This window comes from Mastacembelus armatus, chromosome 3 (assembly GCF_900324485.2).
Source record: "Mastacembelus armatus chromosome 3, fMasArm1.2, whole genome shotgun sequence".
Lineage (NCBI taxonomy): Eukaryota > Metazoa > Chordata > Actinopteri > Synbranchiformes > Mastacembelidae > Mastacembelus > Mastacembelus armatus.
The window spans coordinates 15,796,234-15,811,438 of record NC_046635.1 but is presented as its reverse complement, the minus strand read 5'-3'; the positions used below and the strand labels follow the sequence as shown (position 1 = coordinate 15,811,438).

The 15,205-nt window shown below is 41.4% G+C and overlaps 1 protein-coding gene across 5 annotated transcripts in view; it reads right to left on the bottom strand.

Moving 5' to 3' along the window:
• The window catches only part of rufy2 (RUN and FYVE domain containing 2), a 42,898-nt gene extending 28,519 nt beyond the window's left edge, over positions 1–14,379 (bottom strand). For 4 of the 5 annotated variants that reach the window (XR_003294833.1, XM_026293263.1, XM_026293264.1 and 1 more), the window contains exons 1-4: positions 13,708–14,379; positions 9,913–10,086; positions 9,619–9,736; positions 8,571–8,672 (exon numbers count right to left, since the gene is read on the bottom strand). Coding sequence is in view for 4 of the 5 variants with exons in the window: in XM_026293263.1 (XP_026149048.1) it covers positions 8,571–8,672; positions 9,619–9,736; positions 9,913–10,086; positions 13,708–13,987 (674 nt within the window). In the remaining variant the exon portion in view is untranslated. The remainder of the gene's footprint in view (positions 1–8,570; positions 8,673–9,618; positions 9,737–9,912; positions 10,087–13,707) is intronic. The other variant, XM_026293262.1, reaches the window with a different exon arrangement.
• Between the last annotated feature and the right edge of the window lie 826 nt (positions 14,380–15,205).

Sequence of the window (15,205 nt, the reverse complement as noted above, 5' to 3'; positions counted from 1 at the left end):
CATGTTTGAGACCCTTTCTCGGATATCTGCCGTTGTGATGGTTACTGGTTCCTGTTCAGGGAGGTTGCAGTGGTCTGCTCTCAGGTCTGCCAGCCACTGGGCATTGGTGTTATGTGATGCCTCCCTCTCCCATATGTTTTTCCAGTATTGTTCAGTCTCCAGCTTTGGTGGGTCTGTTCTCGTGTTACTGCCCTCCCACTGAGAGTACACTTTGGATGGTTCGGTGGAGAACATCCTGTTTATTCTCCGTGCTTCTATTTCTCTGGTGTACCTCTTCAGGCGTGTGGCCAGGGCTGAGTCGTTGTTTGGCAGTCTCCAGGGCCTCTGATATGGACAGCCTGCTGTATTTCTTACCCAACTTCATCCCCCTTCTCTGCAGTTCTGATAGTTGGCTAACTTCTCTCCGTGTTGCCCAACATATATATATATATAAATTCGCCTCTCACCCCTATGCGCCTGGGAGTTTGAGGATTCTTCGCAGTATCTCAGCTGTTCCTAGCACTGTGCTCTTCTGAACTAAGAGCTCTGATGTTGTTCCTAGGATCTGTTGGAGCCACTCTCCCAGGTTGGGGGTCACAGTCCCAAGGGTGCCAATTACCACTATTGCCCTCACCTTCCACATCTTTTCTAGCTCTTCTTTCAGCCCTTGGTATTTCTCAAGCTTCTTTGTGATATTATCATCACTTGGGATTGCTATACAACTACAGCCTACTTCTGCTATTTGCCCACCACTACTACGTCTGGTTGGTTAGACAACACCAGTTTGTCCGTCTGTATTTGGAAGACTCACAGGATCTTAGCTCGGTCATTCTGCACCACCTGTAGATGTTGAAAATAATAGTCTCAGAACTGCAGTTAATTCAAATTCAAATTCAAATTTTTATTTGTCACATACACAGTTATACACAGTATGATATGCAGTGAAATGCTTGGTTCAATTGGTTTCACTCAAAATGTTAATAAACCCACCCACTGTTTCAATCACACCCTTGATCTTATTCTGACCTATGGCATCGAAATTGAACATTTAATTGTTTTCCCCCAAATCCTATTTGTCAGATCATTCTGTAATAACTTTTGAATTTAAGATGATGGATTATGCAGCGTTTGGAAGAAAATTCCACTACTTAATCTTTATCTTACAATGCTGTTAATAAATTTAAGAAAATGATCCCATCTTTATTTACATCTATGCCAAGTACCAACACAGTGGAGGGCAGCTGCCTTAATCCCACTCCCTACCAAATTGATCATATAGTTGGCTGTAGCCTCACTGCGTGAAACGCTTGATACTGTGGCCCCTCTGAAAAAGAAGTTACTGAATCAGAGGAGATTAGCCCCATGGTATTAATTTACATATTCGTACCTTAAAGCAGGCATCACGAAGGCTGGAAAGGAAGTGGCATTCCACAAATTTAGAGGAATTTTTTCTAGCCTGGAAAAACAGTTTTATTTACATATAAAAAAGCTCTCCATAAAGCCAGAACTGCATACTATTCATCAATAATAGAGGAAAATAAGAACAATACCAGGTTTCTTTTCAGCACTGTGGCCAGGCTGACAAAAAGTCACAGCTCTGTTGAGCCCAGTGTTCCCTTAGCTCACAGCAGTGATGACTTTGAGTTTCTTTACAAATCACAACTATTAGAGATAAAATTCAGCTGATGCTCCCTATACCTGCAATAAATAAATCTTCTACTATTGTAGCTTTTGAATAATCTGCAAGACCTCAGTTATGTTTAGACTGCTTCTCTCCCATAGATCTCTCTGAAATCACATCAGTAGCTGCTTCATCGAAATCATCAACGTGTCTCTTAGACCCCATCCCGACGAGACTGCTTAAAGACACCCTGCCATTAATTAACTCATCTTTATTAGACTTGGTAAATTTATCTCTAGTATCAGGCTACATACCACAGGCCTTTAAGACTGCAGTAATCAAACCCTTACTCAAAAAGCCTAGTCTTGATACAGGAGTCCAATATCCAACCTACCACTTATTTCTAAAATCCTTGAAAAAGCTATTGCTAAGCAGCTATCAGACCACTTACACAGAAATGAACTATGTGAAGATTTTCAATTGGGATTTGGAGCACATCATAGTACAGAAACAGCACTGTTAAAAGTCACCAACCATCTTCTCTTAGCCTCAGATAATGGACTTGTTTCTATACTTGTCCTCCTAGACCTTAGTGCTGCAATTGACACTTTTGACCACAGCATTTTATTACAGACTGGAGCATGTGACTGGTATCAGAGGAACAGCATTACCGATTCTGTTCACCCTGTACATTCTTCCTTTAGGCAATGTCATTAGACACACTCTGTACTTTTAAGGATAGACTTAAAACCTTCCTTTTTGACAAAGCATATAGTTAGGGCTGGCTTCAGCTCTAGATCTAGACTGTCTGAGGACCATCGGTGCACTGAGCTCCCCTACCCTAACCCTCCCTTCCCCTCTCCTCCCCCCTCACATATATATTCCACCATTGAATGTCACTGACTTCGTCCTCTCTATCTTTCCCCTAGTTTGTGCTCTCTCCCTCTCTCCGTCTTCTCTCCCTGTACCTTCTGCAGGTGTCCCTGGTCCTGGAGCTGTATATTGCTGATGTGCAGTTACTGGCCCCACCAACCTGCAGTGTCTATTTGTTGTTTATTGTTGCTGTTCCTTTCTCTCTCCTCTATCCACTCACCCTAACCGGTTGAGGCAGATGGCCGCCTAAACTGAGCCCGGTTCTGCTGACACTTTGAATTGCGTAGTGTATGAATGGTGCTATACAAATAAATTTGCCTTGCCTTGGAGGTTTTTTCTTCCGTTAAAGGGACTTTTTCCTTTCCACTGTCGCCTTGTGCCTGCTCATAATGGATTTGTTGTTTTTTTTTGTTATTTGTAAAGTGCCTTGAGATGATTGTATTCTGATGTGGCGCTATACAAATAAAATTGAATTGAATTAAATTGAATTGGTCAATTTAGGTGGTGCACAGACTGATCTGTCTGGTCTTACAGTCTCTAGTGACTGCTTTGTCTACCAGTAGTTGATCTTTTGCTTCCCTGGTGTTCTTACCCATTCCTTTCTGGGCCCGGCTCATGTATCGAGCCATGTGCCCACTCAACTTAGCCATTATGATGCCTGACAGGCACTTCCATGTTGTGCAGAGGCAGGTTATGGATGGGACTGCTCCCTTTTGGGGGTCCTTCAGGATCAGGATTGACATGCCTTCAGTTGGCCATTCATGATGAGTCCCGTCCATTAGCAGCTGGTTCATTTGAGTTGCTAGCTTAGCTTCTTTAGCCAGTAGGTGTGGATCATGTCAGGTCCCAGTGCTGCCCAGTTCTTTATGCTTGAGACCCTTTCTTTGATATCTGCCATTGTGATGGTTACTGGGTCCTGTTCAGAGAGGTTGCTGTGGTCTGCTCTCAGGTCCAGAAGCCACTGGGCATTGGTGTTATGTGATGACTCTTTCTCCCATATGTTTTTCCAGTATTGTTCAGTCTCCAGCCTTGGTGGGTCTGCTCCCATGTTACTACCCTGCACACTGAGAGTATACTTTGGATGGTTTGGTGGAGAACACCCTGTTTATTCTCCTTGCTTCTATTTCTCTGCAAGTTGTTGCTTGGCAGTCTCCAGATCCTTCAGTATGAACAGCTTGTTGCACTTCTTACCCAACTTTTTCTTCATCTCATCTCTCTGCAGTTCTGATAGTTGGCTAACTTCTCTCCGTGCTGCCCTTATTTTTGTCTCCAACCTCCTTCTCCACACAGGATACTGCTCCTTAGTGGTGATTATCTTGTGACCAAGCATCTCAAGGATCGCTATTGAACGGTTGAACAAATTACTAAGTTGAACAGTACAGAGTTACAGGGCCCCCTGTTGGTGTTGCTCTCCGGGTAAGCGAATCACTTTTGTCTTGCAAGCGTGTCGTGTTGTGTGTGTTGTATAGTTCGTCTACAGACTAGCAACAGACTAGCTATAGTTTAACACACCTAAAAACTAACAAAACTCTAAACAATTCATTAACTGCTACATTCCGGTACTAGTCAAGTACCTTTCTATTTTGACCGGTATTTATTGCTATTTCCTGACTTAGCGCTTGTTAGTCTACCAGTTAGTTTAGCTAGCTAGTTAGCTTAGCTAACATGGCCTCTCCCTCTCACTCTCTTTCTTGCTCGGTGTGCCACATGTTTAGTTATTCCTCTGCCTCCTTTAGCGATAATGATACCTGTAATAAGTGTAAGGTTCTGTTAGCCTTGGAGGCGAGGATCACTGATTTGGAAGTGCGGCTCCGCACCTTCGAACAAAAGCCAGCTAGCCTAGCCCCGTTAGCTGGTGTGGAGCCACCGAGCTCAGGGTCTGTTAGCGGTCCAAGGGCAGCTCCGGAGCAGCCCGGAGAATTAGCCTGGGTGACGGTCCGACGGAAACATACTCCAAAGCAGAAGCCCACGGCACATCACCTGCCTGTTCATGTTTCTAATAGATTTTCCCCGCTCAGCGACACACCCGCTGAGAAACCGACTCTTATAATTGGCGATTCCATAGTCAGGAACGTGAAAATAAAGACACCAGCGACCATAGTCAAATGTATTCCTGGGGCCAGAGCGGGCGACATCGAATCAAATCTGAAGCTGCTGGCTAAGGCTAATCGGAAATATGGGAAAATTGTTATTCCCCTCGGCAGCAATGACACCCGATTACGCCAATCGGAGGTCACTAAAATTAATGGTGAGTCGGTGTGTAACTTTGCTAAATTAATGTCGGACTCCGTAGTTTTCTCTGGACCCCTCCCCAACCTGACCAGTGATGACATGTTTAGCCGCATGTCATCGTTCCGTCGCTGGCTGTCTAGGTGGTGTCCAGCAAACGATGTGGGCTTCATAGACAATTGGGCCACTTTCTGGGGAAAACCCGGTGAGAGATTGCATCCATCCAACTTTGAATGGTGCAGCTCCCATCTCTAGAAATTTGGCCGAGTTTATTAGCCGATCTAAAGCCTGACAATCCAGGGTTGGGACCGGGATGCAGAGACTCAGTCTAAAACGCCTCTCTGCAGTTTCCTTAGAGCGGCCGCCCCCCTCAAACCACATAGAGACTGTGTCTGCCCCTCGAACATATAAATCAAATAAATCAGAAGTCAACAGAAGAGGAGTTATTCATAAAAACGTAATAAAAATTAATACCACTCCTCTTATTGAACAGAAAATCAGAACTGTCAAATGTGGACTATTAAATATTAGGTTCCTTTCATCTAAATCTTTGTTAGTAAATGATTTGATAACTGATCACCAAATTGACCTACTTTATCTTACTGAAACCTGGCTACAGCAGGATGAATATGTCAGTCTGAATGAATCAACCCCCCTCAGTCATAAAAATTATCATGTTCCTCGAAGCAGAAGTCGAGGTGGAGGAGTAGCTGCAATCTTCCACTCAAACTTATTATTAAACTTTCATCCTCAGAACAGTTATAACTCATTTGAGAGCCTCACTCTTAGTCTCTCGCATCCAAACTGGAAAACACAAAAACCAGTTCTACTTGTCATTGTGTACCATCCACCTGTCCCTTACTCAGAGTTTTTAACTGAATTCCCTGACTTCCTGTCTGATTTAGTGCTTAGATCAGATAAAGTCATTATAGTGGGAGATTTTAACATTCATGTAGATGTTGAAAATAACAGCCTCAGCATTGCATTTAATTCTATATTAGATTCAATTGGTTTCATTCAAAACGTTAATACCCACTGTTTCAATCACACCCTTGATCTTGTTCTGACCTATGGCATCGAAATTGAACATCTAATTGTTCTTCCCCCAAATCCTGTTTTGTCTGATCATTCTTTAATAACTTTTGAATTTAAAATGATGGATCATGCAGCGTTTGGAAGAAAATTCCACTACAGCAGATGTTTATCCGACAACGCTGTTAATAAATTTAAGAAAATGATTCCATCTTTATTTACATCTATGCCAAGTATAAACATAGTGGAGGGCAGCTGCTTCAATCCCACTCCCTACCAAATTGATCATGTTGTTAACAGCGCTGTAATCTCACTGTGTGAAACGCTTGATTCTGTAGCCCCTCTGAAAAAGAAGTTAGTGAATCAGAGGAGATTAGCCCCATGGTATAATTTACATATTCGTACCTTAAAGCAGGCATCACGAAGGCTGGAAAGGAAGTGGCGTTCCACAAACTTAGAGGAAATTTTTCTAGCCTGGAAAAACAGTCTACTAACATATAAAAAAGCTCTCTGTAAAGCCAGAACTGCATACTATTCATCACTAATAGAGGAAAATAAGAACAATCCCAGGTTTCTTTTCAGCACTGTAGCCAGGCTGACAAAAAGTCACAGCTCTGTTGAGCCCAGTGTTCCCTTAGCTCTCAGCAGTGATGAATTTATAAGTTTCTTTACAAATAAAATCACAACTATTAGAGATAAAATTCAGCAGATGCTTCCCGTACCTGCAATAAATGAATCTTCTACTACAGTAGCTCTTGAATCATCTGTAGGACCTCAGTTATGTTTAGACTGCTTCTCTCCCATAGATCTCTCTGAATTTACATCAGTAGTTGCTTCATCGAAATCATCAACGTGTCTCTTAGACCCCATCCCGACTAGACTGCTTAAAGACACCCTGCCATTAATTAAAATTCTTCTTCTCACATACAAATCCTTTCATAATCAAGCTCCTTCATACCTTAACCCTCTGGGGTCTAAGGGGGTTTTGGGGCCCTGGACAAATTTTGACATGCCCTGACATTTGTGCTTTTTTCAGTGTCTTTTAAAAAAATTAATAGCTAAAGTCTGATATCAAACACTGTAATCAGCACAAAATGGGCTACAATAATATGTGAGCAGCAAGTTCATACATGATTGTGTTTTTGAGAAAACTGTGTTTATGCATAGTTAGTGAAAAACTAAAATTTTTTACTCACTGAAATAAGACCATAAAACACAAACAGAACATTGGTTCACAAGACTTTGGAGAACTGCATGTTGTAGGCTCAAGTGTTTACTTCACAGTGATGTGAAATACGAATACAAGAAGCGCTTCTTCCTTCGCGCCATCATCCAAACGCGCAGAAAAAGTGAGTAAATTCTATATATAAGTTTGACGTTTTATGTCATTTCTCAGGGGTGTGCACATATTTACCTGGTTCACCTGAGATTATTTACATGTGAACAGTGGACAGTGTACAAGGCGGGACCGCATTACCTGTAATGAGGTGAGACAGGAAAAAATGGACTTCTCCTTACGTTCATACGGATTAAATAAAAAGTGATGATTTGTTTTCGACTTGAATTGTTTCACTTAAAAGAAAACATTTCAAGCTTTCTAGCCATATAATTCTTATTTTTATGAGCCAAGTATTCGCTGAGATTCTGGTTGGTTTATTTATGCGTCTGTGACGAGAAATGGCAGAGACAGAAAAGGCCGAGAGCGCACCCTGTCGGCTTTCTTTATTTAAAAAAAGCACGTTTTATTGTTATTATGGTGGTATACCACTAAAACTAGACCCTTTACAGATTTGAATGATATATTTCTTTTATCTGTACGATCAGAATTGACGGAGTAATTTAAGTTTGTTTCGGCCTTATCAGGAAAAGATGCATCAAAACGCGCCGGCGCGTGCGTCGACCCCAGAGGGTTAAAGTCAAAATGTTCCCTCACTGGAGCAGTGGAATTCAGCTTAGAAACAAAGTGTTTCAAATTCTCTGGTGTAACTCCAGCAGCTGCTGTGAAAAACGCCTATTAAAACATGTATTAGCCAGCTATCAAATGTTGGCATATTTGTAAGGTAACAAAGTAACATACACTACCTAGCTTGCAAAGGTACACATTTCCACTTCAGAAACTTCCGCCCTGCCCCTGACACAAGACAGGAGGACAGAAGCAGCATGACTGGCTGAAATGGCATTCATTCTGATGTAAACAAACGTATGAAAACACAGTGGGCAATATAAAATAAAATTTAAATTTAATTTAATTGTGACAGCAGCTGTGTGATATCAGATCTGTGCACAAAGATGTTTTACTCTACATGGTGTTTACTATTCTAGTAACTTATGGTGTTGTGCTCCAAGACTAGAAGACTAAGTGAAACCCGGTGTAACAGATTATTTATCTGCAGCAGTACCTGTATATTTGTGCATCCACAAACAGGCTAATAGGTGACAGAAAGAGGAACTGCAGATTTCTTTTTTTGCCCTTTTTATCCTGGCGCAGGATTAAAACCACTGCATTCCTGACACAAAGCCACCACCAGGGCACCGCAAACATACCATGGTAAAAAACAGTGACATTTTTAATCACTACAACTGTACAACAAATAATACGAGGCTTGTATTACTTAGACTTTTCTAAGTACATAAAATAAAATTTTTCATTAGCATACATTTGATGGTCAAAATTTGTTTGCTCTTCTGGCAATAACCTTTTCCCAAAAAAGCAAAGAAATTACGGATATCTGATATCTGATAATATCTACACAAGCTGTGTTTAAATACTACATGTATTTATTTCCAAAACAAGCCAAATGCACCTATTACCATACACTTGTTTGTGTGTATGTACCTGAGCAGGTCTTTTCTGGTGATGAGTAGTCGCAGATAGTCGGCCAGCCGTTTCTGCATCAGAGCCAGACGCAACCACGCCCTGGCCCTGCCCAAAGGAGTCCTGAAAAACACACAAACATCAGTAATAAGGTTAAATTTTTAAGAGGGTCCTAAGCTTGTGGCATGAATGGGACATGGTTAAATCAGTCTCAGTGTTTGTTTTGTTGCTTAGATCTGCAGTAAGTTTCCTGTAACTAGTCATGTTAAAAATACCATGTTGAATTTGGCTGTCCTGACAAAAACAGCACAGGTTACGTACAGTCATGCTGGTAAGATGTGTTCATAAAAACATTGTGAATTTTAGCTTCAGGTCTACCCTAATAAATGACCAGTTCTGTGTTTAACTTATAGAAATAACATTTTCAATAGGACTGATCTCAAAATATTTAACGTAATCTACAGTTTTGCAATTATGTTTACTGCATAACATTATTTGGGAGGAAAAAAAACATGGCACAGGCGCAGTCCGCAGTGTTCTGTTTCTCTCCATCTGGTTTTGCAATATTGTTCCTCTGCTACATGCCTGTTGGTCTGACTCAGCACCACCAGCGGAAACACACTCCATTCTCCAGCTAACATAACTGTTCCCTATTTTGCTGGATCAGACGAGACCATAATGTTACTCCATTCCCTGCTTGAAAACTCTGCTATATACTTGCCAAAAAACAAAATTAAACAAAACACAGAAATTATATGCATGAATGAGAGTCAGTAGAAGACTTCTACAACTACTAAAGCACTTTGTTCTATATTACTGTAACAATATTTGTGATGATATGTATGATGTTTTAAGAGAGAATAATAAAGTAGAGAGATAAGGTAAAAAGGAGAAGTGAGGCAGCAGAGAGAGAAAAAGGTTAAGTCAAAGTAAATCACACTCAGGTACTTCCCTCATCTGGGTCAGGTCACATTAAGTAAGCAATTGTCATTCTGCCGCACATATTTCTCCAGCTGTTAGATTACACTGTGTCTAAGCACATGTGTATGTACCGAAATGTATTCCTTACTTAAGTCCAGGCAGGTCTCGTACAGAGGCAGAGATCTCTACTGCTTCAGGGCACAGTTTCTCCACCAGCTCCAGAGGACCCCACAGAGACTTGTTAAATCCCAGAAAGGACTTCTTCACTGGAGAAAAAAAAAAAATAGACAAAGAGGAAGAAAGACTTCTCAGTAAGACACACGCCTGAAGGAGGCAAGCACATGCACAATTTTACAATGACCCTTATGAATGGAGAGGGTTGTAGATATACCCCTACAACACAGAAATCACACCATTTATTCTCTCTCTGTCATTCTCTTACCTCTGAGGCCATGTTTAAGACAGTGCTCCATAACAACAAAGAACTGCTGGAGAGGAGGGTAGTCTGAGTCCAGTGTTCGTCCAAAGCTCAGAGCTGACTCAATCAGACCTTTAATACTCAACTTGGCCATGTTTAGCAGGTTGGTTCGCTCCATGGCCATGGGATCTCGTATGGCTGCAAGCAAAAGTCAAACATAAACACTTAAATTGACATAGGCTTAAAATACCCATGTCCGGATTCAAAGGTTGGTCTGCAAGTCATTATATAATCACAGACATCACAATTATTAATACATTCTTTCTTGATATGTTGAATGTGACTGAATTAATGAATAATTCATTCATTCATTCATTCATACCTGCTTTTTTCTATTTAGGGTCACAGGGACCTGCTGGAGCCTGTCCCAGCTCTCTTTTGGGTGAAAGGCAGGGATACACCCTGGACAGATCACCAGTCCATCGCATCGCCACATACAGTGGGTACGGAAAGTATTCAGACCCCTTTAAATTTTTCACTCTTTGTGTCATTGCAGTCATTTGCCAAAATCAAAAAAGTTCATTTTATTTCTCATTAATGTACACTCAGCACCCCATCTTGACAGAAAAAAACAGAAATGTAGAAATTTTTGCAAATTTATTAAAAAAGAAAAACTGAAATATCACATGGTCATAAGTATTCAGACCCTTTGCAGTGACACTCATATTTAACTCACATGCTGTCCATTTCTTCTGATCCTCCTTGAGATGGTTCTGCTCCTTCATTGGAGTCCAGCTGTGTTTAATGAAACTGATTGAACTCGATTAGGAAAGGCACAAACCTGTCTATATAAGACCTTACAGCTCACAGTGCATATCAGAGCAAATGAGAATCATGAGGTCGAAGGAACTGCCCAAGGAGCTCAGAGACAGAATTGTGGCAAGGCACAGATCTGGCCAAGGTTACAAAAGAATTTCTGCAGTACTCAAGGTTCCTAAGAGCACAGCGGCCTCCATAATCCTCAAACGGAAAAAGTTTGGGACGACCAGAACTCTTCCTAGACCTGGCCGTCCAGCCAAACTGAGCAATCGTGGGAGAAGAGCCTTGGTGAGAGAGGTAAAGAAGAACCCAAAGATCACTGTGGCTGAGCTCCAGAGATGCTGTAGGGAGATGGGAGAAAGTTCCACAAAGACAACTATCACTGCAGCCCTCGACCAGTCGGGGCTTTATGGCAGAGTAGCCCAATGGAAGCCTCTCCTCAGTGCAAGACACATGAAAGCCCGCATAGAGTTTGCCAAAAAACACATGAAGGACTCCCAGACTATGAGAAATAAGATTCTCTGGTCTGATGAGACCAAGATTGAACTTTTTGGCATTAATTCTAAGCGGTGTGTGAGGAGAAAACCAGGTACTGCTCATCACCTGCCCAATACAATCCCTACAGTGAAACATGGTGGTGGGAGCATCATGTTGTCGGGGTGTTTTTCAGCTGCAGGGACAGGACGACTGGTTGCAATTGAAGGAAAGATGAATGTGGCCAAGTACAGAGATATCTTGGAAGAAAACCTCTTCCAGAGTGCTCAGGACCTCAGACTGGGCCAAAGGTTCACCTTTCAACAGGACAATGACCCTAAGCACACAGCTAAAATAACAAAGGAGTGGCTTCGGAACAACTCTGTGACCGTTCTTGACTGGCCCAGCCAGAGCCCTGACCTAAACCCAATTGAGCACCTCTGGAGAGACCTGAAAATGGCTGTCCACCAACGTTCACCATCCAACCTGACAGAACTGGAGAGGATCTGCAAGGAAGAATGACAGAGGATCCCCAAATCCAGGTGTGAAAAACTTGTTGCATCATTCCCAAGAAGACTCATGGCTGTACTAGCTCAAAAGGGTGCTTCTACTCAATACTGAGCACAGGGTCTGAATACTTATGACCATGTGATATTTCAGTTTTTCTTTTTTAATAAATTTGCAAAAATTTCTATATTTCTGTTTTTTTCTGTCAAGATGGGGTGCTGAGTGTACATTAATGAGAAATAAAATGAACTTTTTTGATTTTGGCAAATGGCTGCAATGACACAAAGAGTGAAAATTTTAAAGGGGTCTGAATACTTTCCGTACCCACTGTAGAGACAAACAATCACACACACTTACACTCACTCCTATGGGCAATTCAGAATCACCAATCAACCTGACATACATGTTTCTGGACTATGGGAGGAAACCAAAGTACCCGGGAAAAAAAAAACACACTAGCATAAAGAGAATATGCAAACTCCACACAGAAAGGTACCTGCTGGGTTTTAAACCAGGAACCTTCTTTCTGTGAGGCAACAGTGCAACCACCAGTCAATTTTATTTTTCAAATGAGTGATATGTAATAATTTCACCACCTTAAAAATACCATGTTGAATTTGGCTGTCCTGACAAAAACAGCACAGGTTACGTACAGATGGTGTAAAACAAAAGCAATTCATATGTTCTTAAGTGAAAAAACTAATGCATGGGCTGCGTAAGAAAAAGTACATAATATTTAATAGCATTTCTTAAATTATTCCTATACATCCGTATGAAACAAAAAGGGTAGTCCTCTATCACAAAACCTCTAAGGATTTCATTTAATAAAGAATTATATAAAATCCAGTCATTAACCATTATAAATATGCTGAGAAAACATAGCATGTTTGTAATGTAATCAAAAACGTCCTTATTGGAGGGAGGTATAGTAGCCAATCATAATTGCTATGACTAATCTGTATAATTCCTTTTCCAAATGTGGAACTGAATTGTAATGAATTATATACTCAGTACTACATTCTTCTAACACTGATAGATATTTGCAAAAAGTGTTGCGATAACATGGCACTGCAGCCGTGCCTTACAGTATCAAGTGCAGCATGCCACTGCTGCAATTACACCCATGGCATTAGCTGTTTCTGAACACAAGACACGGTATTAAACAATACCAAGGCCTTAAGTTGCAAACTCCCACAAAGCTATGCTTTTTCAGGTTAATGTGGGATATATGACATATTAATAGATGATTTCTTCAGCAATAAACCATAAAATACACAGGAATAAATATCCCTTTGTCTGCCACTATTATGTGACTTCTACAAAAGTACACCCAATGTCAGTGGTGGTGAAAAGTTACAATACTATTTTTTTTTTTCTTTAAAGGTCCTCAATTAATTTTTGTGCTTCTATAACAAAAAATGTCACAACTCCACAGCACATCTCCACTGATTACATCTAAAAGCAGAATATTTTCTGGTGTTCTTTGATTTGTGTAATGGTAAAAAATTAATCAATGGGGGTTAGGACTGTCTAAAAGTATCTCCTTAGGGTCTAGAAATTTATGGTGGGGATATTTTACTAGTATGTGAGATTTAATAGACTAAAGATTAATTATATAGTCACTAAAAAAAGCAACAGATAGCTGCGCAGCCACTGCTAACAGATCAGGGTGGTCCTGCACAGCATAAAGCAGCACTGACCTATGTAAAATTTATTATCCACACACATAAGATGGTCAGGTAATGTCAGATATTAAAGAGAAGGCAGAACTGAGTTTGTCACATTGTTACACCCACCACACCGCTAAAACAATTCGATTAACTATGCTCCAATTAGCAACTGACTGGATGATTGACTGTCACAGAAGAGGAACACTGTTCTTTCAAGAGACTGATAAGCACATTGTGTCCCTAAAACAGTCACTTACTCGCTGTCATCACAACTGCTATTATTTACCGGGGATTCCCCACACCCTCAATTTCTCAGATGTCTACTACAGTAACGTTACTCTAACCTTACCTTGGGGGGCCCAGTCACTTGATAGAGACGTCTTGTCTTCCGACAATTTGGGTAGTACATGAATGCTACCTGAAATAGTCTCGGATGCTTTCCTGGCCAAAGCGAAGATGGGAGCCTGCCATCGTCCATCATTTGCTCCTTTCACTGTGCTGTTACTGTTAACTTTATCAACATTACCAGGTTTTTCCTCCTGAAGCCTCAAAATCCCAAACACCTGAGCTTTCTCCTTGCTGTTATCGGTTTCACATAGAGCCAGGTCGTGCTCCGCAGGCGATGCCATGTCCACGTACCTCTGAAATGATTAGCTATAAGCTAGTTAGTGGCAGTCGATGCGAAAACAGCCCGATATTCATACGGTTTTGCAGGTTTGATGTACAATTCAACCGGCGACCTGCATTCCAACCGAGGTATAACAATACCTGTGATGCCACCAGATAAAGCAAAGGCAGGTTTAGAAAGAGTGAAAAAAACAGTCGGAACGTCCCGGGCTCAAAGCTAGGCGTCGGTTTACATAATCGACAGCACGGTCGGGGAAAGGGCAGAAAAATACTGCCCGGAAAACGTGTCTTTTCTGTTCATTGTCATATTGTAGAGGTTTGTTTACAGCTAGCGTTATCAGGCCTATACGATAGCTGGCTCCTGACGGCTCGCTGCACCCTCCACAGGGGCGGTGTCAGAAGCCTCACAAGACACACAGGAGCAGCACGAATACTATTAGTGTTGTGAACCTGCCTCCCCCTGCTGCTGTTAGGGAGAAGTGCAGTTTCATAATCGTTCAGGATGGAGTGCTCGAGCCTCCCAACGTTCTATCTAATATCAATTTATTGGATACGCCAAGCTAAAACCAATCCACTTCAAGAAGGTGGCAATCAGAGGTGGACAGTAATTAAATAAATTTACTTGAGTACTGTACTTAAGTACAGTTTTTGATAATTTGTACTTTACTTTAGTATTTCACTCATTTACTCATTCTGTGGTGTCAACACGTTAAAATAATCGTGTTGACACCACACATTTGAGGAGTGACAAATAATCATTCGCGACAAACCTGGAATCGGGTCACGCCCCCACGATCACTGAAGGGGGTAAATCGGGCAAGAAATTGGGCTTAAGATCGTCTATTGTGTGCCAAGCCTTACTTGAGTAGTATTTTTTGAGGAAACTTATTACTTTTACTCCCCTACATTTGAAAGATAAATATAATACTTCATATTTTCCTTTCGGCTGCTCCCTTCATGGGTCGCCACAGCGAATCATCAGCCTCCATTTAACCCTATCCTCTGTATCCTCCTCACCCACACCAACTATCCTCATTTCCTCCTTCACTACACCGAAGAACCTCCTCTTTGGTCTTCCTCTAGGCCTCCTTCCCGGCAGCTCTAACCTCAGCATCCTTTTACCAATGTATTCACTGTCCCTCCTCTGAACATGTCCAAACCATCTCAATCTGGCTTCCCTGGCTTTTTCTCCAAAATATCTAACATGAGCTATCCCTCTG